This window comes from Salvelinus sp. IW2-2015, linkage group LG4q.2 (genome assembly GCF_002910315.2).
Source record: "Salvelinus sp. IW2-2015 linkage group LG4q.2, ASM291031v2, whole genome shotgun sequence".
In the NCBI taxonomy this organism is placed as follows: domain Eukaryota; kingdom Metazoa; phylum Chordata; class Actinopteri; order Salmoniformes; family Salmonidae; genus Salvelinus; species Salvelinus sp. IW2-2015.
The window spans coordinates 25,835,381-25,862,666 of NC_036843.1; the positions used below are offsets into that span (position 1 = coordinate 25,835,381).

A 27,286-nucleotide genomic window follows, 5' to 3' on the forward strand; every position below is an offset into this window, starting at 1 on the left:
GAGAGGTAAGGCAATAAATAGGCCATGGTGGAAAAGTAATTACAATATAGCAATTAAACACTGGAATGGTAGGATGTGCAGAGGATGAATGCGCAAGTTGAGATACCGGGGTGCAAAGGAGCAAGATAAATAAATAAATAAATACAGTATGGGGATGCGGTAGATTGGATGGGCTATTTACAGATGAGCTATGTACAGGTGCARTGATCAGTGATCACTTCTCCCRTCAAGTGTATATTTGGGTGATTTAGGCTCCTTATCGTGTCTTTATCTTTCAAGGTTGGCTATTCAGGCTAGATATTGAGATGTGAAATTAAGATTTTAAAACCTTTCAAGAATAATTCAACCTATCACAAAGTGTCAGTGACATTCTGACTCTCACATTCTCCGTTGTCATAACAGGTCCTTTTAAAGCAGAGTGAAGCAGAAGCCTGCATGGTGAACACCTTGTTGAGGAAAGCAGCAGAGATCCAGCTTGGCCCAAAGAACACCACCTTGCTACTGGAGCAAGCCCGCTCCCTCAGCGAACAGCTGGACAAAGTGGAGGCTGGCCTCAAGAAAGAGTAAATACAACAACTCCTCTCCCCCTCCTCCTCCTTCTCCTCCTGCTCCTCCTCCTGCTCCGCCTCCTGCTCCGCCTCCTCCTCTTCCTCCTAGTCGAGATTCTAATCTGAGCCTTTATTCATAAAAGGTCTCAGTTTAGGGGTGTTGATCTCGGATCAGTTTAGCCTTTTAGATCATAATGAATAACATTACATGGAGAGGGAGGACCTGATCCTAGATCAGCACCTCTACTCTCAGACACTTTATGAATATGGGCTCAGAACTCTTTGTTGCGTTGTTTAGCTACCTAGTTTTGTGATAAAACTCAATTAGTCGCACTCTTTTCTAGCGCCAAGGCTCTTGATGGGATGAAGAATCAGTGGACTCGGTTTGGGACAGAGTTTGAGGCCTTCTCCTCGTGGATCTCTGAGAAAGAGAAAGAGCTGGATGCTCTAAAGTGTTCTGCTGCTCCACTTGGACAACAGATCAACWCAGTAAAGGTACTGTAAGCCTCCTCTGCATTTCCTTTATATGTTCACCCACATTTTCTCTAGACAGTATGCACAACATGTTGATGGTTTACAAGATTTTCCATCTTTGACTCAAATCAGTGATCAAATCAAGGTAGCTCATTCCAACAGATCATTCATGCCTTAACTTGAATGACTCAAACATTGAACCTTTAAACCATTAAAACTTGCCGACAAAAATAATATGACAATAAAAAAACAATAGCATTAGGTAACAATCTTTATCCTCCTCCCTCCTCCCAGGCGGTGGGTGTGGAGCTGGGGGACAAAGCGGAGGTGTTATCCCAGCTCGAGGCCCACTCCCAGGCCCTGGCCCAGTTCATCTCGTCTGGGGAGGCAGCCCGTATCAAGGCTCGGCTCACCCAGATYGGCAGGTACTGACGTGTGGATGTTTTTACCTACTTTAGTTGAATGCCCTGACTGTAAACATGTACATGTAATGTAAATGTACATTTCTCTGGATAAGACCATCTGCTAAATGACAGAAATGTTGATGTAATGTAAATGAGGAATGCATTTACCGATGGTTTTAACTGCAAATTTTTTTTTTTCAGGGTTAATCATTAATTGCATTATATACTGCATGTTAAAGTTAGTCATAATACTGTATATTGAGTTCTTGTTCTGGACAGTCAAGTTCCTATGTGTTTTATCTATGCAAGGCTCTTTTGCTTTGTGCTACCAAAGGTTGCTGAGTGTTAGAGAAAGAGGACTGGCCACCCCTCATAGCCTGGTTCCTCTCTAGGTTTCTTCCTAGGTTTTGGCCTTTCTAGGGAGTTTTTCCTAGCCACCGTGCTTCTACACCTGCATTGCTTGCTGTTTGGGGTTTTAGGCTGGGTTTCTGTACAGCACTTTGAGATATCAGCTGATGTACGAAGGGCTATATAAATAMATTTGATTTGATTTTGATTTTGTTATCTTTTCATCTGCAGATACTGGGAGGAGCTCAGGGAGAGTGTGGAGCAGCTAGAAGGACAGCTGCAGGAGAGCTCCTCCACACAGCACCGCTTCAACACCAGCCTGGAAGAGGTACAACTGAAATAAAGACTTTTGTTTATTCTTGAGTAACCTCGGGAGAACGAGTAGAATTACCACTAGCTATACGTCACCACTAGAACCAATGAAAATAACCCTTAGAAGTGTTAGAGGAAATGATGAATGTCAAAATCAATGATTGTCTGAATTTTGTTATTTAAAGGCCAAAACAACACTTGGTGATCTCCATAAGAAACTGGACCATCCTGTCACTTCCTGTACCTCCTCGTCAGAGACCTACAAATGTCTCCAGAACCACATGGTATGTCTCTCTCTGGTTTCGTCATTACGATGTATTGACAACTACTTATTTAATTACTTGCTTAGGCTACTTCATTTTCCTAATTTCATGTCAGACAYGAAGGCCACAATGGGTTCCTTCTACTGTTTCCTGTTCTTGGAGATACACATTTTAAACTTTAAGGTTGTACATTTGCAAYGTCTCCATGGCACACTGCCACGAATGAGGTTGTGCCATTTTATTGACAATATTGTCTTGCTGTTTGTTCAATAGTGTTGTCTTTATAGAGCTATATAGTACATAATAAATAGTCAGGGTTGGGGAGTTACTGGTTACATGTTATTGGTTACATGTAATCTGATTACAAAAAAACTGTAACTGTAATCAGTTAYGTTATCAGCAGAAATATTGKAATCAGATTACATATAACTTAGAAAAACGAGTTGATTGCTTCTTGGATTGCTTTTAAATTCAGCAAAGATGTTTGTGAAAAATACAATATGACACCATTCTGTTTTCTCAATGACATTCAATTTATAATTGAAAAAGGCGCAAGTTTAAGTTTGTTSCACCTGAGCAAGTCTGACCACAAGTCCAAGTCAAATGTGTTAATGGATCCTTGTAGTCTTCTTCTAATGCCTCTTAAAGCGAARGTAATCCAAAAGTAATCCGATTCCATTACTGAGTTTGGGTAATCCAAAAGTTACATCACTGATTACAATTTTGGCCAGGTAACTAGTAACTGTAACGGATAACATTTAGAAAGTAACGTACCCAACCTTGTATATAGTGTYGTATTAGTCAAATGTATTTAATTCTGTGGTTTATCCCCCTAGGATGTGTCCCAGAGCTTGGAGAGCCTGAAGGCAGCCTTGTTGCCCCTGTCTGCTGGGGCACGTAGACTCAGTGACAGGGAGCAGGCTGAGAGAGCAGTGGCCGCTCTACAGACCAGCTATGACCAGAGTCTAGGGCAGGCCAAAGAAAAACAGAACACACTGGAGAAAGTGCTGTCTCTATGGMAAAAGTAGGAAGGCTAGGCTGGAGGGAGACATTTTGGACTGGTTTCCCGGGCACACATTATGCCTAGTGCTGGACTAAAGCATCTAAAGAACCTTGATCTAAAGTTMTTTTTAGTCAAGGCGTAATGTGGATCCGGGAAACCGGCCCTTCAGCTGTGAAATATTGATGTAAAACATTTGTTTTTGTACGTTTTTGAAGTGCCCGTCTTGTTCTTAAACTTGGATACTTTGTTTCAGGTATGAGAAGGATCGTTCTAGCTTTGTATCCTGCTTGGAGAGATGTGAGTCTACATCCAAATCTGAGAGCCATTGCCTGCCTGCAGATAAAACCAAGCTGGAGAGTGAGCTGCAGGACCTGCAGGTACTGTAAATTCATACATTTTCAATCCATGTTCCTGGACTGATTCTGCAGAGCTTCCATATGCATTTAGGGACGGTWTCCGAGACACAGATTAAGCCTGAAGATTCTCCATCGAAAGTGTTTTTGTAAAGGCTTGCTGGCATAGACGCTCAACAAAAGCTTATCTTCTGTAGGACTTGCAGTCTGAGGTGGTGTCGCTGGAGCCCCTTCATGAAGGCCTGGTGGCCTCAGGGACATCCCTGTACCCCACCGCCCCAGAGGAGAAGGCAAGGCAGCTCAGTGATGACCTAGAGCAGCTGAAGAAGAGATGGAACTCCCAGAATGAACTCATCCCTYACAGGTCAGTCAGAAGATGGTGTGTGTGTCACTCAGTTCAGCAGTAACACATTGATTCAGTCAGGCTGCTTCCAACATTACTATACTATGTAGTGCACTGCTGTTGACCAGAGCTCACATACCTCATTCCAGTCTGACCTTCATTGTTTGCAAATGGATCCTGTACATCTTCCAAATCAAGTTGGTTTGGTAACATCACATTTCCAACTTAATTACGTCTTACTGGTACTGACAGCACACAGCATTGTAGAGGTACAGTGGTGTGAAAAAGTATTTGAGCCCTTTCAGATTGTCTCTATGTTTGCATATTTTCGATACTGAATGTCATCAGATCTTCARCCAAAACCTAATATTAGATAAAGGGAACCTGAGYTWACAATTTTTTGTAAGCATTTGCCCCGTTACATTCAATAAGTGGTTGTGCCACCTTCAGCTGCAATGACTGCAACCAAATACTTCCTGTAGTTGTTGATCAGTCTCTCACATCGCTGTGGAGGAATTCTGGCCCACTCTTGCATCCAGAACTGCTTTAATTCAGTGGGATTTGTGAGTTTTCAAGCATGAACTGCTCATTTCAAATCATGCCACAACATCTCAATTGGGATTAGGYCTGGACTTTGACTAGGCCATTGCAAATCCTCAAATGTGTTACTTTTAAGCCATTTTCATGTAGACTTGATTGTGTGTTTTGGATCATTGTCTTGCTGCATGACACAGATGCGCTTCAGCTTTAGCTCACAGACGGATGGCCTGACATTCTCCKGTAGAATTCTCTGATACAGAGCAGAATTCATGGTTCCTTCTATTAAGGCAAGTCGTCCAGGTCCTGAGGCAGCAAAACATCCCCAAACCATCACATTACCACAACCATACTTGACTGTTGTTATGATGTTCTTACTGTAGAATCCAGTGTTTGGTTTTCACCAGGCATAATGGGACCCATCTCGTTCAAAAATGTGACTCRAGTTTGCCAAAAAGCACCTGGAAGCACCTGGATGATCATCAAGATTCTTGGAAGGATGTTTATGGACAGATGATTTAAAAGTATAACTTTTTGGAAAGGGGGCAAATACTTTTTCACGGCACTGTATGTGATTTTCCTGTGATTTTCCTGTTATTTGTATACGGTACAGAATCAAGGAGCTCCAGAGCCAGCTGTTCCAGGTGGAGCAGTTTGACCAGTCCTTGTTGAAGTTCTCTCAGTGGTCTGAGACCCTCCTCTCCACCCTCCACTCAACTTCCCTGGTCAACATCACTGACCTGCAGCCTGCTGTGGCCCAAGTCAAGGTATGAACCATGGTCAACTGGTCAATCATTTTTTTTTTTTTTGACTGTTCTACTACAAGAAATTMATTTGTATTTTTCTTCCTCTTCATCCCCCTCCTCTTCCTCCTCTTGCTCCTGCTCGTTGTCCTCTGTACCCTGTATGGTCTGCTGTAGGAAACACTAGCGGCTCTTCAGAAGCAGAGTGGTGTGAGGGAGAGCTTGGAGCTCCAGACAGAGGGGCTGTGTGCCTCGTGTGAACCCCAGGATGCTCAGCTCCTCCAGGGGAGACAGGTCAGCTGCCTACAGCCCTACCTGGAGGTCCAGCAGCTGGCTGAGCTCCGACTGGACTGCTTGGGGAAGCTGGAGGCCTTCTTGGAGGTAAGAAAAAGGGTTCTACAACAGGTGTGTCAAACTCATTCCATGGCGGGTTTCTTTTTTTAAGACCTAGAGAACCAGCTGAGGGAGTTCTTTACTGATTAGTGATATTAATTCATCAATCAAGTACAAGTAATGAGTGAAAACCTGCAGACACTTGGCCCTCCGTGGTATGAGTTTGACACATGTGACACCTACAACATAACCGGACCATTTTCATAACCATTTTCATAACCATTTTAAAAACCATTTTCATAACCATTTTCATAACCATTTTCATAACCATTTTCATAACCATTTTCATAACCATTTTCATAACCATTTTCATAACCATTTTAAAAACCATTTTCATAACCATTTTAAAAACCATTTTCATAAGCATTTTCAAAACCTGGGTTAAGTTAAGGGTTAAAGATTAGGGTTAAAGGTTTGGGAAAGTCATTAAAAAGTGGTTAAATCTGCTTAACATGTCAGAGCCCAAAATAAAAACGTCTGTGTTATGCCTCCTCCCTTACAGACCCACGGTGCGGCTGTGGGGGTACTACGAGGCTTGAGGCAGACGGTGGAGAGTTCAGGGAGCTGGGACCATGGTCGGGTGGAGGAACTACAGAGAGAACTGGAGGCCATCGTCCCAGACATCAGCAGTCTGGAGACCCTGGCAGCCGGCCTGGACAGCAGCCTCTGTAAAGGTATTTATATTGTTTATTTCATATCTATTGTTTATTATATGTATGTTTTCCTCTGAAGCACATTGTGTTACTACCTTGCTACGAAATGTGCTTTACAAATACTATTTGATTTGATTTGATTGAAGGCCACCTCCACATGGTGAGCGGTGTGGAGGGGTCTGGGTCCCGGACGTCGTGCCGGGTGCTCGCTGATGGTCTCGGCGGGGAGCTGGACACAGTGAGGAATCTGCTTGGGACCAAGCAGAGCGAGGCAGAGGCCCTGGGAGCGCTATGGAGCTCCTTCAGACAGAGGAAGGAACAGCTGTTGAAAAGCGTGGAGGACATCAAGGAGAAGGCGGACCASCAGAGCCTGCGAGACCCCAGCCCACTCGCCCTGCAGCAGAGGTAGCTAGGATTCTGGCCAGTGTGCTTGGTGTTTTCAATCATGAGTTCCATTTTCACATTATCTCTGGATGAATTGTGAATAGCTGGCTGTAACGCAATCTTTTCTTCTTTGGTGTCCAGGCTGCGGTTCTTTAACCAGCTGGAGGATGAGCTCCAGTCTCAACAACACGAGGAGCAGTGGCTCAGGGACAAGGGTCAGCAACTAGCCCAGAGAGATGCAGAGCTGGCCGGGGAGGTTCTCAGGGAGATCAGCCTCTTGGAAACCACCTGGGAGGATACCAAGAGACTCATAACTGACAGGTAGGGCTCTGTCKTCAGCATCAAATGTTGAAGACCAAATGATCTTGTATAGTTGCTTATATCACAATCTAAACTCATCACACACACATGTAAATAGCAGCAAACTTGTGTAGATATTTATTTATATACTGGATTCTTGACATAGCTTACTGTGCTATATCTACTGCTGTACACATCTTCCTTAGTATTTCTTGTGTACGTATGTATAGATTGCATTTTGATACTGCTACAGTGCTATTTGGGTTGTTAATTGGATTCATCCCGCCATTCTTGAATTTATTTATTCATTTTTTACATTTGAATTGTTTGACATTTGACAGCATTGTTAGCAGCTAGTAACATAAGCATTTCGCTGCACCACTATAACACCTGCTAAACTGTGTACACGACCAATACCATTTCATTTTATCTAACGTACTGTAGCTCATCCAAGAGAGTATATGAACACTTCAACAATTCAAATCCAGAATTCAAATCACCCCACAATTTAGTAATTTGAAGAGATGTGTGTTGTCAGGCAGGAGCAGTGCAGTGTTCTGGTGGAGCTGATGAGAGAATACCATAACCTGAGGACATCCATAGCCGTCACCATGGAGAACACTGAGGCTGTGGCTGACATCGGCTCGGCTCTGAAAGACCACGAGGAGACCAAAAAATCGCTGGCTAAGGTTAGGATAATGACGTTCATCTCAGTTCTCGTATAAACCTGTATACAACTTTGATGCAAAAGTTAATAGCTATTATCTTATTATTGCTACTATGATTATACATTGAACTTCAAAATAAAAGTAATCACTTCAAAATATAAAAAAATTGCTCTTCTTTCCCACTGTTTTCTCATCTGTACTTATACAGCATGAAGCAGTGAAGGCAGAGATGTTGGCCAAGCAGAGTGACCTGGACCAGTTCTCCAGTAAAGGAAAACTTCTGCTGTGTGATCTGAAGAAGATCCCAGACTGTGAGGCTCAGCTGATGACGACAGACATGCAGACTCTAGTAGACCAGTGGCTCGAGGTAAGTCTACATGGACAATAGGGACACACACAATTTAATAAAAAACACGAGGTACAATAGTGATAGTGCCATTGGAGTCCAAAAGACCAGACTTGACTTGACCCTTTTACTCTGACTGTAAGGACCATAGGTTATCAGGAAGAATGRACCCCAGAAAGAGTAGCTGCTGCAGGAGCAACAGCTTATAGGGATCCTTGACTTGACTTAAACCCTTTGAGACAGTTTCCCGGAAGCCTAGTCCTCGACTAAAAAGTACTTTCCCTTAAGCATGCTTTTTTGTCCAGGAGAAGGCCTAATCTGGGCCTGGGAAACCAGCCCTTTTACTCTGTGAGGAGCATAGGTCATCCACTGCTCTCTGTTTTGGGACAGTTTCTTAAGTTCCATCTTTGAGTATTTTAGTTTGTCCATCTCTGTTATTACCAATCTTGTTCTCCCGTGATTTATTTTGCCCGCACAGTTTTGTGAATTTACAGMRGTTGATTTAGTCCCTTYACATTCCAGGTGTCCAAGAGGATTGAAGACAACATTGAGCATCTGAGCCAGAGCCTGGCGTTGTCGGATGACGTGCAGCAGATCAGTGAGGAGATCGAGGGCTGGACCAACAGCTCAATGATGGAACTCAGTGAAAGCCTGAATAACCTCATTGGCAGCCAGAGAATGGAGGCCAGACTCTCTGCGTTACAGGTAGGATACATGGATGGAGTCACACATTCACAGAAATAAGATATTCCTTACTACTGTCATTTAAGGGAAACAGGAGAGCAACTTAAACGGGGTCTGTTACATGCTGAGTTCAATTAGTTAGACTGAATTTCAGACGTTCCAGTCCTGCAGCTGCCAAATCCCAAGTGCTCAATCTCTATATTAAACTAGAAAATCTAGTTGTCTCTCTTTGCATTCCCTCTCTCTCTATCCAGTTGGAGATGGGGAAGAAAGAGCACCAGCTTGTGACCCTGCAAGGGAAAGTGTCAGAACTGAAGCAACTCAACTGTAGCCAGGACACTCCCGCCAAACTACAGGTACCGCACACGATTGGTTTGAAGCCCAAACTTCAGACATCTATAGTTTTGGAAATTCTTCTTTTAAGTTGTATAAGTTCAGGACAACTTTTTAACTAACTGACACAATGTGAGTTTCCCTAGTATCATTTTAAATCSATTGGTAGGCAATGGATGAACAATAGTGCTAAAACATTTAGGTAAACTCATCTTCCGTTGGTTTGCCCCATACAACTTCAGCAGGASCTAATCAATATTCTGTGTGTTTATTTCAGGTGCTGGAGGCGGACCTGAGGAAAAAGCTGAGCCAGGTGCAGAAGCTATGTGAGCAGGCCAGGGGAAACCTCAGGGACTTCAGCTCCCAGAGAAAGCAGTTAGAGGACTACATTACCCAGATGTCTGATTGGCTGAATAGCATAGAGCAGTCCCTGACGAGCTCACCGATTGGATCTGACCTAGAGGACATCTGCAGAGTCAAGGTAGGTAGACATTGAATGGAAACAGGTTTTACCKGAGATTTTACTTGACTTAGTCCTCTTGGCCCCCTTGGGAGCATAGGGCATCCACCATCGCTTTCCACCTCACTCTTCCCTGAACAAGGCCTTTTCCCTCTTCCCGACTATACTAAGTTCTTGTTCTGAGAGCTCACACTTGTTCTTCTTTATATTATTATTGCTGTATGTGTTAAATTCGTATGTATGTAAATTGCATAACAGGACCTCCAGAAGGACCTTCAGAACCAGCAAGGCAGCATAGATTCCACCAGGGAGAGCCTGAACACTCTGTGTCGGAAGTACCCTTCTGAGGAGCTGGCTGGGCTGGGTAGTGCACTCACTGACCTCATCAAGGGCTATGAGTCTGTCAACCAGCTTTCCTCCAGGACCCTGGCCTCCCTGCAACACGGCCTGCAAAAACACTTCAACGGTGAGGATGGCTGGTTCCTAAGAGGGGTTATAATTAAGAGGTGTGGTATATTGGCCATATATCACAAAACCCACAGGTACCTTATTGCTATTATAAACTGGTTACGTAATTAGAGCAGTAAAAATCAATGTCTTGTCATACCCGTGGTATACAGTCTGATATACCACGGCTGTCAGCCAATGTTCTCTTTTATTCTGTTCTGCTCTATTCTTTATTTTGTTCTATTGTAGTCTAGTCTAGTCTATTCTAAACTACTCTTGGACCATGACAATGACAATATAATGAATAAGATGATGATAGTGATGATGATGATGATGATGATGATATCTGTCTCTCTTGTTCTGTAGACCTGGTTCGGGAGTTCCACAGCTGGCTGTCTGAGCAGAGGGAGGTAGTGAAGGAGTGCTCTGACCGATCAGGAGACACTAGCATCGTGCAGCGTAAACTCCAGAAGCTAAAGGTACAGTCCAAAATTAGCATAGAACCCATAGAAACCATAACCCTCAAATATACTATTAATCCTCAATCGCTTTAGGGTCGGTTTCTTCGACGCAGATTAAGTCTAGGCCTTGACTTAAAAACTATTTAAATTAACATTTTCCCTTGAGTCTGCTTTTTTGTCCAGGATTAGATTTAATCTTGTTCAAGTGTTTCCCTTGACATGTGACCTCCTATCCTTTAGGGGGCGCTGGAGCGTGTGGAGGATGGGGAGGTACGTCTGACTCAGGTGTGTGAGGAAGGGGAGAAGCTCCTGCTCCACCTCCCTAAGGCCAGCGCTGGCCAGGTGCAGCAGCACCTCTCCTCCATCCAGCAGGACTGGGACCGCTATGTTGAGCAGTGTAGACTCAACCAGCAGGCCCTGGAGGACAGCACTGCACAACTCAATGGGTAAAATATACATGGGATGGATCTCAATAATATAAAGAGACTTCCTCTCCTCCTCTCCTTTCTTTCATCTTAACTTATCCAGGCCTATCCAGGTGTTGCTCTATCCAGATCTTTCACATCAGTACAGATGGGGGGGAGAAACTAAGAGAATTTAGAATTTTGAGTTTTATAATATTGAGATGCACCCTTGAAGCCCAGGAGTGGGCCTCAGGAATACAGTCATAGATGTGTATGAGTCCCTGACTGTGACATGGTGATATAATATYTCTGTCAGGTTTGAGGGGCGTCTGAAGATGCTGAGTCAGTGGCTGGAACACATGGAGCAGAGGGTGACCTCAGAGCTGCCTGAGGAGAAACACAGGGGTCTTGAGAAGGCAACACTGGAGGGGGTGGAGGAATACCAYCAGGAAGTGCTCAAAGAGAGGGACTCTTTCGAGCGACTGTGTCAGGAGTCACAGGTCTTGAATGAAGGTGGACGAGGTGACGGTGGTGAGACACGGGCGGCTGCGGGGCTGCAGTCTCAGCACCAGGCTCTGCTGCGAAGGGTGAGGGAAAGGCTGAGGTGCTGCCAGGTAAACCTACAGGAACAGGAGGCATTTAAGGAGACCCTGCAGAGCACCTGGTCCTGGCTAAACGGGATGAAGGAACGACTGGGGACCCTCAACAGTACCCTGGGGAACAAGGTGACGCTGGAGAAGAGACTGGGRCTTGTACAGGTTAGTAGAATCAAGAATTGGCGTGCTCAACTCAATAGTCCTTGAATAAAAGTATTTGGGTGCAGGGTTGGAAAGGCATATCAACTGGAAAATAACATTTCTGGTACAGGTCAGACAAAATGACCCTAATTGACTCTGGACAAAAGTAATGCCCTCTATAGGGAATAGGGTGCCATTTCAGATTGGCCCTAAGATAGACACCTTACTTTGGTCTTTTGCAATATGATAGCTTGAGGCATTGAAGGTCAATATTTCAATGAGCAATGTTGTCCATGGTTGATGAACAAGTCTTCAACTAAACTAAAATAAAGTTGGATTTGATTTGTTTTGATCTTTGTGTGTTCCAGGACATCCTGCTGATGAAAGGCGAGGGCGAGGTGAAGCTGAACATGGCGGTAGGGAAGGGCGAGCAGGTTCTGAAGCACAACAGTGTGGAGGGACAGGAGGCCATCTGCTCCCAGTTACAGAACCTGAAGGACGCCTGGGCCAGCATGCTCATGACCTCCATGAGTTGTCACAGGTACTGTATACTGTTGTATTTCCTATCTATCTATCTATCTATCTATCTATCTATCTATCTATCTATCTATCTATCTATCTATCTATCTATCTATCTATCTATCTATCTATCGATCACCTCTGTTTATGTTTAATCTCTACATGTGTGTATCCTCCCTCAGTCGTCTGGAATGGACGGTAGCCCAGTGGAGTATCTACCAGGATAGTAAGGGGCAGCTGCAGCAGTGGATGGAGTCTGTGGAGCAGGAGGTGAGATTCAGACGAACGCACTAGTCTTTTCTTACTACCACTGATTTAGCATATATGGGCTATTTTGAAGGTCTCACTTGATTGATTGTGATATATGGTGRTGTTACCTTTCTTATTTGAATGCACTGATTGTAAGTCACTCTGGATAAGAACATTCGCTAGATTACTCAAATGTATTAGTAATCTAACGATATACTGTATGTAATTATAGGTGGGTCTGGCCCTGGACCAGCAGCCAGGCCTGAAGGAGAAGGCCTATCTCCTGGAGCGCCTCAGAGCCCTCCAGGCTGACGTGGAGGCCCACGCAGGACCACTGGCCAGGCTGACAGAGACGGCTGCAGAGCTGCATGAGAAGACAGGTGACCAGGCCTTTGGACCAGAGCAGAGAATGGAACTCAATGCACACTTCGCTGACATTACCGCTGTCGTCAAGGTAATCAAGCCCTGCTCCTAGAGGATGACAGTTACACACATACGTCTCTCCTTTGTATAAGAACATTAAGTCTGACGATAATGGTAGAAACCATTTTCTGTTTGTGTTATTAGCCGTAATCCATCTAGTTTGGTTGTTGAAACAGASTTTGTTAATGCATCTAGAAAATATCCTAACAGTCCTGGTTCACAGTGTACTCTATGGGCAAACAGCCTAACCCAGTCTCTGTATGCTGTCCATCCCCCAGGGTAAGGTTCAGGCCATGGAGAACAGAGTGACAGAGCATGAGCACTACTTGGAAGCTGTGAGGGACTTCAATGATTGGCTGGCCTCTGCCAAGGAGGAGCTCCAGCGCTGGTCTGACCTGTCAGGAGACTCCACCTCTGTAAACAGGAAACTTGTCAAAGTCCAGGTGAGGATGTTCAAGCGTCACTTACAGTATCTCAATGTCCATCACCCCCTTGTTGACACATCATAGGGAAGCGTATTATAGTTTAGTCCAATGCTACGTTTTAAAAGTAATCATTATAGATGAGAAAATAAGAAGATAACTCACAATATTTGAGGCACACACAGGATCATAAATACATTTTACCCTCACATAGAGAAATGTGCGTCTCTCTTAGTCTGCGTTTAGCCTTTATAGGACATCAGTGTGACAAATGGAGAATAGTCAGTTAGCTAATAACAGTCGTAGTCAGTTACAGTAGCTAACAACAGTTGACATAGTTGGCAGTAACAGTAACAGTTGAATGTTTCCTGTTTCATTGTTCCATGTTCAACTTCAGGAGCTGATAGACTCCAGGCAGCGTGGCCAAGAGCGTCTGAGCCGGGTGCAGCGTTGTGGGGCTGCAACAAGGGACCACACTGGCTCCGCGGGCTTCGAGGCAGTGGAGAGGGAGGAGGCAGCCCTGCTGTCTGCCTGGGAGCAGTGGGAGCGTGGGGCACTGCAGAACAGGGCAGGCCTGGAGACTGCTCTCTCCCAACTCGCCAGCTCCGAACAGGAGTTTAACTGCTTGGCTGCTCAGCTGGAGGTGGACCTGCAGGAGTTTAGCAGTCAGCTACAGGAATGGAGACACAGGCTCTCTCAGGCAGAGGGGAAAAACAGTAGGGAGGAGGCTGTGCAGGGCTGGCAGATTGCAAAGGTAAGGCTCATTTGTAGGTGTTCTTATATATACTGTTTATAGGCTCAATGCAGCCTTTTTATCTCAGTATGAAATCATACGGATCCATCCCGCGAGGGGGTCCAATCTGGGCAGTGGGTGGAGCTACAGTGACTTAAGAAACTATTCATACCCCTTGACTTATTCCACATTTTGTTGTGTTACATCCTGAATTCAAAATGGATTAAATATATTTTTCTCTCTCACACATCTACACACAATACCCCATAATGACAATGTGAAAACATGTTTTCAGAAATATTTGCAAATGTATTGAAAATTAAATACAGAAATAGATCATTTACATAATTATTCACACCCCTGAATCAATACGTGTTAGAACCACCTTTAGCAGCGATTACAGCTGTGAGTCTTTCTGGGTAAGTCTCTAAAACCCAATTGCCACTGGCACTTAAAATTAGGGCCAAATTCTATCTGGCTCGAATGGAATTSTCAAATTCGAGCTGGGTCGAGGGAAACCCGGGCCAGCACAGCCCAGTTTCATAACTGGTGCCAGCTCGATTAGAATTCTGGCTAGTGACGCTGTTAATATGCTTCAACCAGTTGATCACTGCTGGAAGCTGGCACCATGTTTAGCTAGCTCGTCTGGGCTTGTTGCTGTTAGCTAGCACATGGAGAAGCAATACTGCAGTAGTCAGACATGTCACAAATTACCACCGGATCCTTAATTCATTTTTACACAATAAACTTTTTTTGAGAACTGTCAGCCCATTTCTCATTTCTGGAGGAAGTGGAAACGCAATTTGAGCTAGGCAACCTAGGTTGACTTTTAAGTGCCAATGAAAACTGGGCTTATGAGCTTTGCACACCTGGATTGTACAATATTTGCAAATTCTTCAAGATCTCTCAAGTTGATTGTTGATCATTGCTAGACAGCCATTTTCAAGTCTTGCCATAGATTTTCAAGCCGATTTAAGACAAAATTGTAACTTGGCCACTCAGGAACATTCAATGTTGTATTGGTAAGCAACTCCATTGTATATTTGGCCTTGTGTTTTAGGTTATTGTCCTGCTGAAAGTTGAATTTGTCTACCGGTGTCTGTTGGAAAGCAGACAAACAGGTTTTCCTCTAGGATTTTGGTGTGCTTAGCTCTATTCCATTTTTTATCCTAAAAAAGTCCTGGCTGTTGACAAGCATACCCATAAYAKGATGYAGCCACCACCATGCTTGAAAATATGAAGAGTGGTACTCAGTGATGTGTYKWGTTGGATTTGCCCCAAACATAACACTTTGTATTCAGGACATAAAGTTAATTTCTTTGCCATATCTTTTGCAGTTCTACTTTAGTGCCTTGTTGCAAACAGGATACATTTWTGTTGAATATTTTTATTCTGTACATGCTTCCTTCTTTTCATTCTATCATTTAGGTTAGTATTGTGGAGTAACTACAATGTTGTTGATCCATTCTCAGTTTTCTCCTATCACAGCCATTAAACTGTAACTTTTTTTAAGTCACCATTGGCCTCATGGTAAAATCCCTGAGTGGTTTCCTTCCTCTCCGGCAACTGTTCGTAAGGACACTTGTATCTTTGTAGTGACTGGGTGTATTGATACACTATCCAAAGTGTAATTCATAATTTCACCATGCTCAAAGGGATATTCAACGTCTGCTTTTTACATTTTTACCCATCTACCAATAGGTGCCCTTCTTTGCGAGGCATTGGAAAATCCTCCCTGGTCTTTGTGGTTGAATCTGTGTTAGAAATTCACTGCTTGACTGAGGGACCTTTACAAATTATTGTATGTATGGGGTACAAAGATGAGGTAGTCATAAAAAATAATGTTAAACACTATTATTGCCAATAGAGTGCGTCCATGCAACTAATTGTGACTCGTAAAGSACATTTTTACTCCTGAACGTATTTAGGCTTGCCATAAAAAACGTGTTGAATACTCAAGACATTTCAGCATTTCATTTTTTATTAATTTGTAACAAATTCTAAAAACATAATTCCACTTTGACATTATGTGATATTGTGTGTAGGCCAATGACACAAAATCTCAATTTAATACATTTTAAATTCAGGCTGTAACACWACAAAATGTGGATAAAGGGTGTCAAAGGGTGTGAATACTTTCTGAAGGCACTGTGCTCATACAGTATCGTGACGGTCCAGCTCGCTAATATTCACTAGACAGCCAGGGAGAATAAAAAAATMMAAAAACAAATATAGTATAACTAATTTTCAGTGCCGGCCCTCCGGACTTCGTTGAAGACCGAATGCGGCCCCTAGGGCAAAATGAATTAGACACCCCTGGTTTAAAGGTTTATTGCAGCCATTTGTTTCTCAATATCAAATCATTTATGGGTAACAATTAAGTACTGTGATTGTTTTCAATTAAAATTTAAAAAAATACATGTAAAAATTATTCTTGGCAAAGAGCAATTTCTCAAGCGAGAATTTTGATAGGACTGTCTGGGAGTGGTCTGGGTAGAGAGGGGAAAACTGAAAATGAACTGTTATTGGCAGAGAGGTTTGGAACTGTCTGTCACGTTGGTAACAATGATTTGGAAGACAGGAGCAGGAATGCGTAATAGGGTTTTTTATTCAGCCCAAATTACGGCGTGYTGTGTAAAGACACGGGGACGAAGACCAAACCAACACCTAACAAAACACAGGGTAGAAACCCAAAACAAAAGAGCGAGGAGTACCTCGAATAAATAACACACCCGCACAATGATTATCACACGGGACGAGACCCGTAATCATCTGCTACAATCCACAATGGCGCGAAAGCCAAAACCCACAGCACAGGTACTMACACGCACCAACGGACATWGTAACAATAAYCGACAGGACAATGGTGAACAAAGGGCACACTTATACAATTACTAATCAMTGGGAATAGKGGMMAGGTGTGYGTRATGAAAGTTCCGGAGGGACCCGTGACACTGTCTTTCTTATTGGTATAATAACTAAGTCGGAGGGCCAAAACTCCATCCCACCAAAACARGCTTTTCAAACAGCKCTTMCACTAAAAGGGCATTATYRTAATTTTCACAATTTTACAGTATTATTCCAACCACATAGTGTGAAARTTTACACTGMGTATACAAAAYATTAAGGACACCTTCCTAATATTGAGTTGCACTCCCACTTTTGCCCTCAGAAGTACTTCAATTCGTTGGGGCTTTGACTCTACAAGGTGTCGAAGGCATTCCACAGGGATGCTGGCCCATGTTGACTCCAATGCTTTCCACAGTTGCGTCAAGTTGTCTGGATGTCCTTTGGGTGGTGGACCATTCTTGATAMACACGGGAAATTGTTGAAAGTGAAAAACCCAGCAGTGTTGCAGTTCTTGACACAAACTGGTGCGCCTGGTACCTACTACCATACCCYGTTCAAAGGCTCTTAAATATTTTGTCTTGCCCATTCACCCTCTGGATGTCATACATACACAATCCATGTCTCAAGGTTTAAACATCCTTCTTTAACCTGTCTCCTCCCCTTCATATAAACTGACAAGTGCATTTAACAAGTGACATCAATAAGGGATCATAGCTTTCAGCTGGACTCACCTGGCCAGTCTTTGTCATGGAAGGAACAGGTGTCCTTAATGTTTTGTACACTCAGTGTATATAAGACACTRGAAAATCACATCTTTGATTGCACTGGTCCTTTTAGTATTGCTGCAATGCCAAAAMGAAATGTAACATTAAAGGAAGGCTTTGATCCGTAATACTTATGACTGTTGACTTTTCAAAGTGGAAGTTAGAAATTCCCCAAATCACCATATCCTCGGGGCTACATTCACAATCCTCCATTCACTCTCCTCTAAAGCATCTTCTCATTGTGTCTGTGCCACCCAGGACACTCTGGAGGGTCTAGTCAAAATGGAGCCCATGTCAGACGGTCTGAAGTTCCAGCTCAACGGTCTGTGTCGGTTCTCCAAGGACCTGGGTACTCAGTCAGAGAGAGTGTCCTCCCTTATCAAGGAGTACAACAGGTAAGTCATTCAGCAGCATGATGGATGGGGTCTTACTATACCTGACATTCAAATAATTTGTTTAAATAGTTTTTGGAGTGTATAACATACTGTTCTGTTGCAAAGCCATGACATACACTATGGGCCCGATTCCAAGTTGAGATAAGTAAATAATTTACTTGTTTACTGATGTCAATGAGAGCCTAAATGTAAGTTAAGTACGCAGAATCAGATCTCAAGTCAGATACCGCCCTGTAGCGCTGTATACAAGTCAGAATACCGCCCTGTAGGCGCTGTATACAAGTCAGAATACCGCCCTGTAGGCGCTGTATACAAGTCAGAATACCGCCCTGTAGGCGCTGTATACAAGTCAGAATACCGCCCTGTAGGCGCTGTATACAAGTCAGAATACCGCCCTGTAGGCGCTGTATACAATCAGAATACCGCCTTAGGCCTGTATACAAGTCAGAATACCGCCCTGTAGGCGCTGTATACAAGTCAGAATACGCGCCTGTAGGCGCTGTATACAAGTCAGAATACCGCACTGTAGGCCACTGTAACAAGTCAGAATACCGCACTGTAGGCGCTGTATACAAGTCAGAATACCGCCCTGTAGGCGCTGATACAAGTCAGAATACCGCCCTGTAGGCAAGTCAGAATACCGCACTGTAGGCCACTGTATTACAAGTCAGAATACCGCCTGTAGGCGCTGTATACAAGTCAGAATACCGCCTTGTAGATGCTGTATACAGTCAGAATACGCCCGTAGGTGCTGTATACAAGTCAGAATACCGCCCTGTAGGTGCTGTATACAAGTCAGAATACCGCCCTGTAGGTGCCTGTATACAAGTCAGAATACCGCCCTGTGAGATGCTGTATACAAGTCAGAATACCACCCTGTAGGCGCTGTATACAAGTCAGAATACCACCACTGTAGATGGCTGTATTACAAGTCAGAATACCGCCCTGTAGGCCGCTTGTATACAAGTCAGAATACCGCCCTGTAGGCGCTGTATACAAGTCAGAATACCGCCCTGTAGGCGCTGTATACAGTCAGAATACCACCCTGTTATGTGCTGTATACAAGTCAGAATACCGCCCTGTAAGTGCTGTATACAATTATCTGTTCCTCTCTTTCTCCCTCCTAGGCTGAGCCTGCAGGCCTCCAGAGAATGCCAAAACAAAGAGAAGCTTCTGGAGCAGCAGTTCCGTGCCGCTTTCCGAGAGTTCCAGCAGTGGCTGGTCAATGCCAAAATCAACACAGCCAAGTGCTTTGATGTGCCTCAGAACCTCAGCGAGGCCTCCTCCAGCCTGCAGAAGATACAGGTACGTTAAGGCCCAGTTTCCCTGGACACAAATCAAGCCTAGTCCATCAGGTKCAATGGATGACTTCCATGAGTTCTTCAATGGAAATTCTCTATTAAAGCGCTTCTAATCTGTCCAGGAAACCTTTTGTCCTTAAGCACATTTGGCCTTGCAAGCACATTTGATTGAATTGGACATTCTTTTTTAAAGAATGCATCTTATCTCTTGGCCATTCTGTGTCCACTCCCAAGGAGTTCCTGAGTGACAGGGAGCAGGGCCACTCCAAAYTAAATGCTGTGGTGCTCAGTGGTGAGCTGGTGGTCAGTATCGCTGCCAAGGACAGAGTAGACGCTGTCCAGGCCAAAATGAGCAGTGCCAGAGAAGACTGGAAGACTCTGATGTCCAACTTGCACCAGAGGGAGACTGCCCTACAGGTAGTCAATTGATGTACAGTACAGCATGTGAATCCTTTAAGGGGTGAGAATATGTCATCTATTCAGTTTGTATAAAATAAAATAAAAATTCACACTCATTGTACTTTACTGTGTCTCGAGAGGAAGCATTTAGCAATTTTAGCAATTTGTGTGATGCTGAAACCTGTTTTGAATTGTGTATCAGAAGGTGCGTGTGTTTCACTCCTATTTCAGAACCTCCAGTCTCAGATGAAGGACTTTGAGGCGAGTGTGGAGCCTCTTCAGGAGTGGCTGAACGGGACAGAGGTTGCTGTACAGGAGAGCAGCACACGACTCCACGACCTCACTGCCAAAAAGCAGGAGTTGCACAAGCTGCAGGTATACATGGCTCTCAGCCTGTCAAATCACGAAGCGCTATCCTCATAACTGTCCCATCATCCCACCAATCACCATGCCCTGCCAGGCACCAGCACGGCCGTTATAGAAGCTCACCATTTCAGCTCAGTCACTGTGAATCAAGGATGGAGTTCCGCATCGCACTGTCAAAGCTTAACATAACTGCTCACTGCTCATTTCTGCCCTGCTATCTACCCGATCTATTTTCAAATGCTTCTGCTGTATGTGTGTTCAATGCGGCCTAAATAATAACTGTTTAAAGAGTTGACACTTAACAGCCCTGTTCAATGTTTTCAAATGCTTCAAACATCTTTGTCTGTTGTGTTCGTTAACTTTCTTTCGATTGCCATGACAGTATTTCATGTTCATAACATTGACCCAGTCTGCTTTTTCTTCCATGTCATTACAACCCTGGTCTGTAAGTGTCTATGTTAACTTGGCTAACTGTCTCTGTGTGTTGGCTTGCATGCCTCTGTCTCTGTGATAACCTGCTTGTGCCCTTGCAGTCTGTGCTCGAGGAGTTAGCCTCTCAAGAGGTTCAGCTGATAAGGCTCAGAGAGAAGGCCCAGCTTCTGTGGGATGGACACGCGGCCAGAAAGGGCTTTGTSCACCGTGTCTCGCAGCTCTCCGCTCAGTACTTAGCTCTAACCAACCTGACCAAGGTAACTAACACCTGCCTGCCCGCCTGTCCCCCTGCAAGAGGAAAAAAAAAAAAAGAGGGAAAAAAACTAGACTGGGTTTGAGTCACCTCTCCGGTTAAAATTATGTATATAATCAATGAATTTCCAATCTTATAGCTGAAAAATGAAATACTGTAACCAAGAATGTAAACTTACAAAATTAMTGCTGCTCTTCTTTTATTCCATACTGAATTTTAGCCCTAATTTTAGCATTTGTATACACAAACCCCARGTTCACTTTAAGTTGAATTTGTTACGAGTGTGCACATGAATGAACACAGGTTCATAGAGACTGACCTATGACATGTGCTATGCTTTGTGGTTCTACAGGAGAAGGCTTCCCGTATCGACCGTATCGTCACTGAGCACCAGCTGTTCTCCCAGGGGCTGAAAGAGCTGCAGAACTGGGTGGCCGACACCAGCCACATGCTGCAGACCTACCGCACTCCCACAGCAGACAAAAATGTCCTGGACAGCAGGATGATCAAGCTGGAGGTACAGTACAACCACCTCTGACCTACATCAAGCTAAGATAAACTTAGCTAAGCTAAACTAAACTAAGTAAAGCTAACTAAACTAAACTAAGCTAACTTTTTATTAGCTAAAATCAAATACAATCAACTAAACTAAACTCAACTCGGACTTGGATTATAGAGTAAAAGTTGTTTTAAATCTCCAGTATGTAACGGGTAGCTAAGTTAGCATTGCTACTGCCTTCCAGATGTCTGAACTCATTTTGTAGTACATGTATTGACTCTTGATGTGTCTCAGGCGTTGCTGACAGCACGTCAGGAGAAGGAGATCCAGCTGAAGATGCTGRTCACCAGGGGAGAGTCTGTCCAGAGGAACACATCAGTAGAGGGTGTACCAGTAGTCTGCAAGAACATCCAGGACCTCAAAGACTCCTGGGACACCCTGCTTTCCGCCTCCATCCAATGCAAAAGGTTTCATGTCCTGAAAGATTAGAATGCCTTAGTAGAATACTTACTGGGTTATGATAACATCTGATCAAATTGAATATTTGATTTTACTGTGAACATTCTAACACAACTGCCAACTTAAGAATGTTGGTCAATGTTGAGACAGTGTACAAGTGCCTTTATTGGCGATCAGCTAACTGTGTGATATATTTATGTGTACTACACTGTATTCCCTCACAGCCAGTTGGAGGGAGCCCTCTCCCAGTGGACCAGCTACCAGGAGGACGTGTGTCAGTTTGTGGGCTGGGTGGAGCGTGTTGAGGAGAGCCTGGACCCAAGAGACAAACAATGCTCCGAGATGAGAGACAAAACTGCCAACCTKGGCAAAGCCAAGGTACCCGCGGTCATCTACACTGAGTATACCAAACATTAGCAACATCTTCCTAATATTGAGTTGCAACCCCCCCGCTTTCTCTCAGAACAGTCTCAGTAGGGGACTCTAGCGTTCCACAGGAATGTTGGCCCATTTTGACTCCAATGCTTCCCACAGTTGTGTCAAGTTGGCTGGATGTCCTTTGGGTGGTGGACCATTCTTGATACTCAAAGGAAAATGTTGAGTGAAAAAAACCCGCCAGCGTTGCAGTTCTTGACACAAACCGGTGCACCTGGCACCTACTACCATACCCCGTTCAAAGGCACTTAAAATGTTTTGTCCTGCCCATTCACCCTCTAAATGGCACACATACACGTCTCAATTGTCTCAAGGCTTAAAAATCATTTTTTAACCTGTCTCCTCCCCTTCATCTACACTGATTGGTGGATTTAACCACATCAATTAGGGATCATAGCTTTCAAGTGACATCAATTAGGGATCATAGCTTTCACCTGGTCAGTCTGTCATGGAAAGAGCAGGTGGCCTCAATGATTTGTACACTCAGTGTATACTACTTTTTTATTACTGACAGTCAATGGGAAATGCGATTGCAAATAATAACGGTGAAAGAGGAAATAATGTCTGGTGCCGGTGCCAATAATAATGGTGAAAGAGGACATCCTTGTCATGTGCCTCTGCCTTGTGAAACATTTTGATAAAGTGACACTAACACTGTGTCATGCCATGGTTTGTTTCAGCTTTAGACAGTGCAAATAATAAYGGKGAAAGAGGACATCCTTGTCYGGTATTTCGTATTTTTTTGTATTTATTAGGATCCCCAATTAGCTGCTGCCGAGGAAGTGGCTACTCTTCCTGGGGTCCAAACAGAAAACAATRCAACAAATAAWATACATAATATACATAWATATACATTGCACTACATTTAMATTACAATTTAGTCATTTAGTAGRYACTCCTATCCAGAACTAACAACAGCTAGTGCATTTATCTTAAGATAGCCAAGAGAGACAACCACATATYACAGTCGTATCCCAACCACGTATCAATACATACAGTAATACAATATATAATACAATGCAAAATACAATAGGAGGGTGCCTCTGCCTTATAAAAAGTCACCAAATGCCAATGTAATACACGTTTCGTTTTATCAAAAACTAACCTAACCCTGTGTCATGCTGTGGTTTAAATGCAGTAGAAACATTCACATTAGRCCTGATCCATGTTGTGTCTGTTTCAGCTTCTCTATGAGGAGGTTCTTAGCCACAGCAGTCTACTGGACACCATCACCGTGAAGGGAGCCAACATGGCCGAACACTACGTCAYCCAGCTAGAGCTCCAGGACCTGCAGGAACGATACCACACCGTCAAGGACAACACCAAGGTATATACAGTACAGCAGTGAAGCATCCATCTCCTTCTCATATGTTAGTATCACTTGCCAGACTTATCAAATCAAATTCAATTTTATTTTTCACATGTGCCGAATACAACAGGTGTAGACCTTACCGTGAAATGTTTACTTACAAGCCCTTAACCAGCAATGCAGTTCAAGAAATAGAGTTAAGAAAATATTTACTAAATAAACTCAAGTAACAAATAACAGTAACGAGGCTATATACAGGGAGTACCGGTACTGAGTCAACGTGTGTCCCGTGTGGCTCAGTTGGTAGAGCATGGCGCTTGCAACGCCAGGGTTGTGGGTTCATTCCCCACGGGGGGACCAGGATGAATATGTATGTATGTATGTATTTCCAATTTGTAAGTCGCTCTGGATAAGAGCGTCAGCTAAATGACTTAAATGTAAATGTAAATGTGTGGGGGTACAGGTTAGTCGAAGTAATTTGTACATGTAGGTAGGGGTAAAGTGACTATGCATAGATAATATGCATAGTCACTTTACCCCTACCTTATGGCATTCCTCCCGTGCACAGTGGCTGTGTGAAGACACAAGTCTCATGTTATCTTTTCATATTTTTGTAGTAGTTACATGTCTATAATGCACATATTTGTTTTTGTGTATCCAGACTGCGGTGGGGAAGGCAGAAGAGCTGGTGCWGGCCCACCAGGAGTACGAGAGAGGCCTACATGTGTTTGAGGCGTGGCTGGAGCAGGAGCAGGAGAAACTGGGCTGCTACACACAGCTAGAGGGGGATGTGGACACTCTGGAGGAGACGCTTCAGAAACTACAGGTCATAACAAGAACATACTGCTGCTTCCACATACAAGAACCAAAGAAGAGTGGCTTTTCCCATTTATCTTATGCCYTGACGTATTGAATATAATGGACCATATTCCCAAATTGTTGTTTAAACGTATGTTATTCAGCATGGGGAAAATTGCCTAGCTTTGTCTGTCGGTGCGAGATGTATAACGGCGTTGGAATGTCCAGTAATGTTTCGTAATGTTCWGTCTGAATAACAATGACAGCTGCCTCTCTGCATTCATTTCCAGGAGCTGCAGGTCCAGTGCACGGAGGGCCAGGCCCTACTCAACACCCTGCTGRACAGTAGAGACCAGGTTGTACCTTGGGGTGTCCCCCAAATCGAGGACCGGGTCCTGGAGACCTTGCAGCGGGACTGGAATCTGTACCAGGGGAAGCTGGGAGACACCAGGGCCCAGCTCAACAGTGCCCTGGCCAAGCTCCGCCAGATGGAGCAAAAGTTTCAGGGTCTGGACAGCTGGCTGAATAGCATGGAGAGCAAAGGTCAACTGAGGACTCATCGCCGGTCGGACCGTGCCACCAAGGACGCTCAACTCCAACTGATAAAGGTCAGCATCTTCTTCTACAGCGCCTGAGTTTCAGTACATGATGTCCGGTGTTTGTATGTCTCTCTGAGCTTGTCTTCCAATAGAAGGTGCTGGTGTTTCAATAAAGCCCTGTTTCAACTGACACTTAAAATTATGGAAAATTAGGAATGGAATTCTCAAAATCGAGCTGACTGGAATGGAATTCTCAAAATCAAGCTGACTGGAATGGAATTCTCAAAATCAAGCTGGGCCGAGGGCCAGCGCGGCCCTGTTTCACAACTGGTGCCTGCTCGATTAAAATTTGGGCTGGTGACGCCGTTACAATGCAACCACCAAGCTGATCACTGCTGGATGCTGACACAATGTTTAGCTAGCTCGTCTGGGCTTGTTGCTGTCCGGTTTGCTTGGTTAACTTGCTAATAGCCAATGCCATGGCAAGCAAGGTAGGAATTAAGCTAGCTAGCTAGTTATGCTAACGATAACGCTAACCGTTTAACTAACTAGCTAACGTCAGCAAGCTAAAGACATGGCTCCGAGCCTGGCTGGCACTGGCAGGAGTATGGGCTAACGTTAGTTACAGCATGGTGAGGGTGAATTAAATTATTCAACATTAGCGAAGCCAGCTGCAGTCACATTGTCTACCTACCTGACATCATTTCTATTTTCTTGAGGCAGTGGAAAACACAATTTCAGCCCGCCCACCAAGGCCAGCCCAACCTGGGTTTACTTCAAAGTGCCAATAGAAACAGGGCTTAAATTATGTTTGTCTCTCTCTCTCTCTCTCTCTCTGTCTCTCTCTCGCTCTCTCGCTCTGTATGTATGTATACAGAGTTGGCAGGAGGAGGTGCTATTGTACCAGGAGGAGGTGGAGGGTCTGAGTGTTCTAGCCCAGCAGGTCATAGATGAGACCCACATCAGCAGCCGGGTTAGCACCAGAGCTACCCAGCTCACCTCCCGCTACCACACCCTGCTACTGCACCTACTGGTACGACCTGCTCAGTTACACACATAGGCAGGAACACACAAGCATACACACACACACACACCTTGGAGCAATTTACACATCCCAGATTGCTACCACAGTGCAGAATCTCCATTTCTATATTTTTGTCCTGGGCTGTCTGTTGATGTACTGCAGGAGAGCATCAAGCAACTGCAGGTGGAGGTGTGTTGCATCGAGGAGGCCCAGAATGTGTTCAGGACCTTCTCTGATTGGCTGAGCWCGGCCCAGAACAACTTCAGCACCATGGCCATCAGCATCAGTGTAGTAGACCGTCTTACCATGGAGAGGAAGATGAAGACACTGGAGGTACAGTAACAGACTCTTCTTACAGCCGCTGCCCTGAGTCTGGCGACTGAGACTACAGTCTGAGCTTCAGCTAAATGGAAGCCATGCCTCTAGCAGCTTAGTTGGTAGGCAACAACTGGTATGTCGCAAAAGTAAGCTCTTTTGAAATACTTTTTCAGTGCGGACCTAGTGTACTTTACCATCACAGTGACACTACCAAGTCTCAAACTCTCTTTGCTTTCTTTCATCCTCTGAAAAGGTTATGGTCACAGGCGTAACTGCTTCTGTTTACACTCTGTGTGTCTTTCCTMCAGGCTCTTCAGGGTGACATGGAGCAGGGCAACCGCTTCCTGAAGACGATGCGTGAGAAGACAGAGCGGGCCGTGGCCTTCCTGGAGGAACCAGAAGCTGAGCAGCTGAGGGAGGAGGTGGATGCTCATAGATCCCAGCTAGAGGGCCTGATGGCTGGGCTACGCACGGAGCACAGCTCCCTGGAGAAATGCATCTCCCTCTCCAAAGACTTCCTGGACAAGTACAAGGCCCAGGCACAGTGGCTCGCTGAGACCAAGGCTTTGTTAAGCTCACCCATCGATCTCAAAGCTGAGCTCTACCARAAGAAGGCTCAGTTAGCCAAATATAAGGTACATAGGCTAGCTGATGTCATGCTAATCTGCTTGGTAGCTCACATGCTGCTATGTTTACTGTTGATAACCTCAACTTCCCGATGGATATCTATCTGTCTGTCTGTCCGTCTATTTAGTTGTGCTGCGGTAGAAATAATCATTTTCAACAACAGCTGAATGATTTATTGACATTTAAAGAACATTTTCTTCCCTTACGTAGACAATCCAGCAGACAGTGCAGTCCCACGAGTCAGCGGTGAGGTCAGTGGTCGAGAAAGGAGAGGTTCTGCTGGATATGGTCTGTGACCCCACCATCAGAGACAACATGAACAGGTTGCAGACTGACTACCAGGAACTCTGCACTGCAGCCAAGGTAGGTGTCCTGCATTGAAAGCTGTAATGCTGCGCTTTGGACTCAATGGGTCTACGCGCTACCGTTATACTACAGACACTTCTAGCTAGAAGAGCTAAAGGCGCCTTGAAAAAATACCATTAAACATAACCCCTAAACGTCTTTTAATTGCTACCACTTGCAGTGATCATCTACTACATTATTAGTGAGCTTCCATCATCTGTAATCATCT

General features: G+C 44.3%; 1 protein-coding gene across 1 annotated transcript in view; it reads left to right on the forward strand.

Annotated features, from left to right (window-relative positions):
• LOC111963075 (nesprin-1-like) overlaps positions 1-27,286 on the forward strand; it is a 160,646-nt gene that overhangs the window by 48,971 nt on the left and 84,389 nt on the right. Inside the window, 42 exon segments of the mRNA XM_070443308.1 lie at positions 403-563; positions 893-1,043; positions 1,317-1,447; positions 2,006-2,102; positions 2,272-2,370; positions 3,186-3,373; positions 3,606-3,729; positions 3,903-4,069; positions 5,199-5,352; positions 5,506-5,709; positions 6,224-6,395; positions 6,521-6,779; positions 6,900-7,079; positions 7,597-7,747; positions 7,935-8,093; positions 8,595-8,777; positions 9,011-9,112; positions 9,367-9,570; positions 9,808-10,015; positions 10,363-10,475; positions 10,698-10,903; positions 11,178-11,619; positions 11,967-12,139; positions 12,300-12,387; positions 12,599-12,820; positions 13,068-13,232; positions 13,609-13,965; positions 17,817-17,953; positions 19,081-19,258; positions 19,489-19,671; positions 19,885-20,028; positions 20,553-20,708; positions 21,057-21,221; positions 21,498-21,670; positions 21,887-22,040; positions 23,281-23,424; positions 24,068-24,232; positions 24,495-24,812; positions 25,621-25,776; positions 25,930-26,100; positions 26,394-26,720; positions 26,923-27,075. Of these exon segments, the coding sequence (XP_070299409.1) occupies positions 403-563; positions 893-1,043; positions 1,317-1,447; positions 2,006-2,102; positions 2,272-2,370; positions 3,186-3,373; positions 3,606-3,729; positions 3,903-4,069; positions 5,199-5,352; positions 5,506-5,709; positions 6,224-6,395; positions 6,521-6,779; positions 6,900-7,079; positions 7,597-7,747; positions 7,935-8,093; positions 8,595-8,777; positions 9,011-9,112; positions 9,367-9,570; positions 9,808-10,015; positions 10,363-10,475; positions 10,698-10,903; positions 11,178-11,619; positions 11,967-12,139; positions 12,300-12,387; positions 12,599-12,820; positions 13,068-13,232; positions 13,609-13,965; positions 17,817-17,953; positions 19,081-19,258; positions 19,489-19,671; positions 19,885-20,028; positions 20,553-20,708; positions 21,057-21,221; positions 21,498-21,670; positions 21,887-22,040; positions 23,281-23,424; positions 24,068-24,232; positions 24,495-24,812; positions 25,621-25,776; positions 25,930-26,100; positions 26,394-26,720; positions 26,923-27,075 (7,584 nt within the window).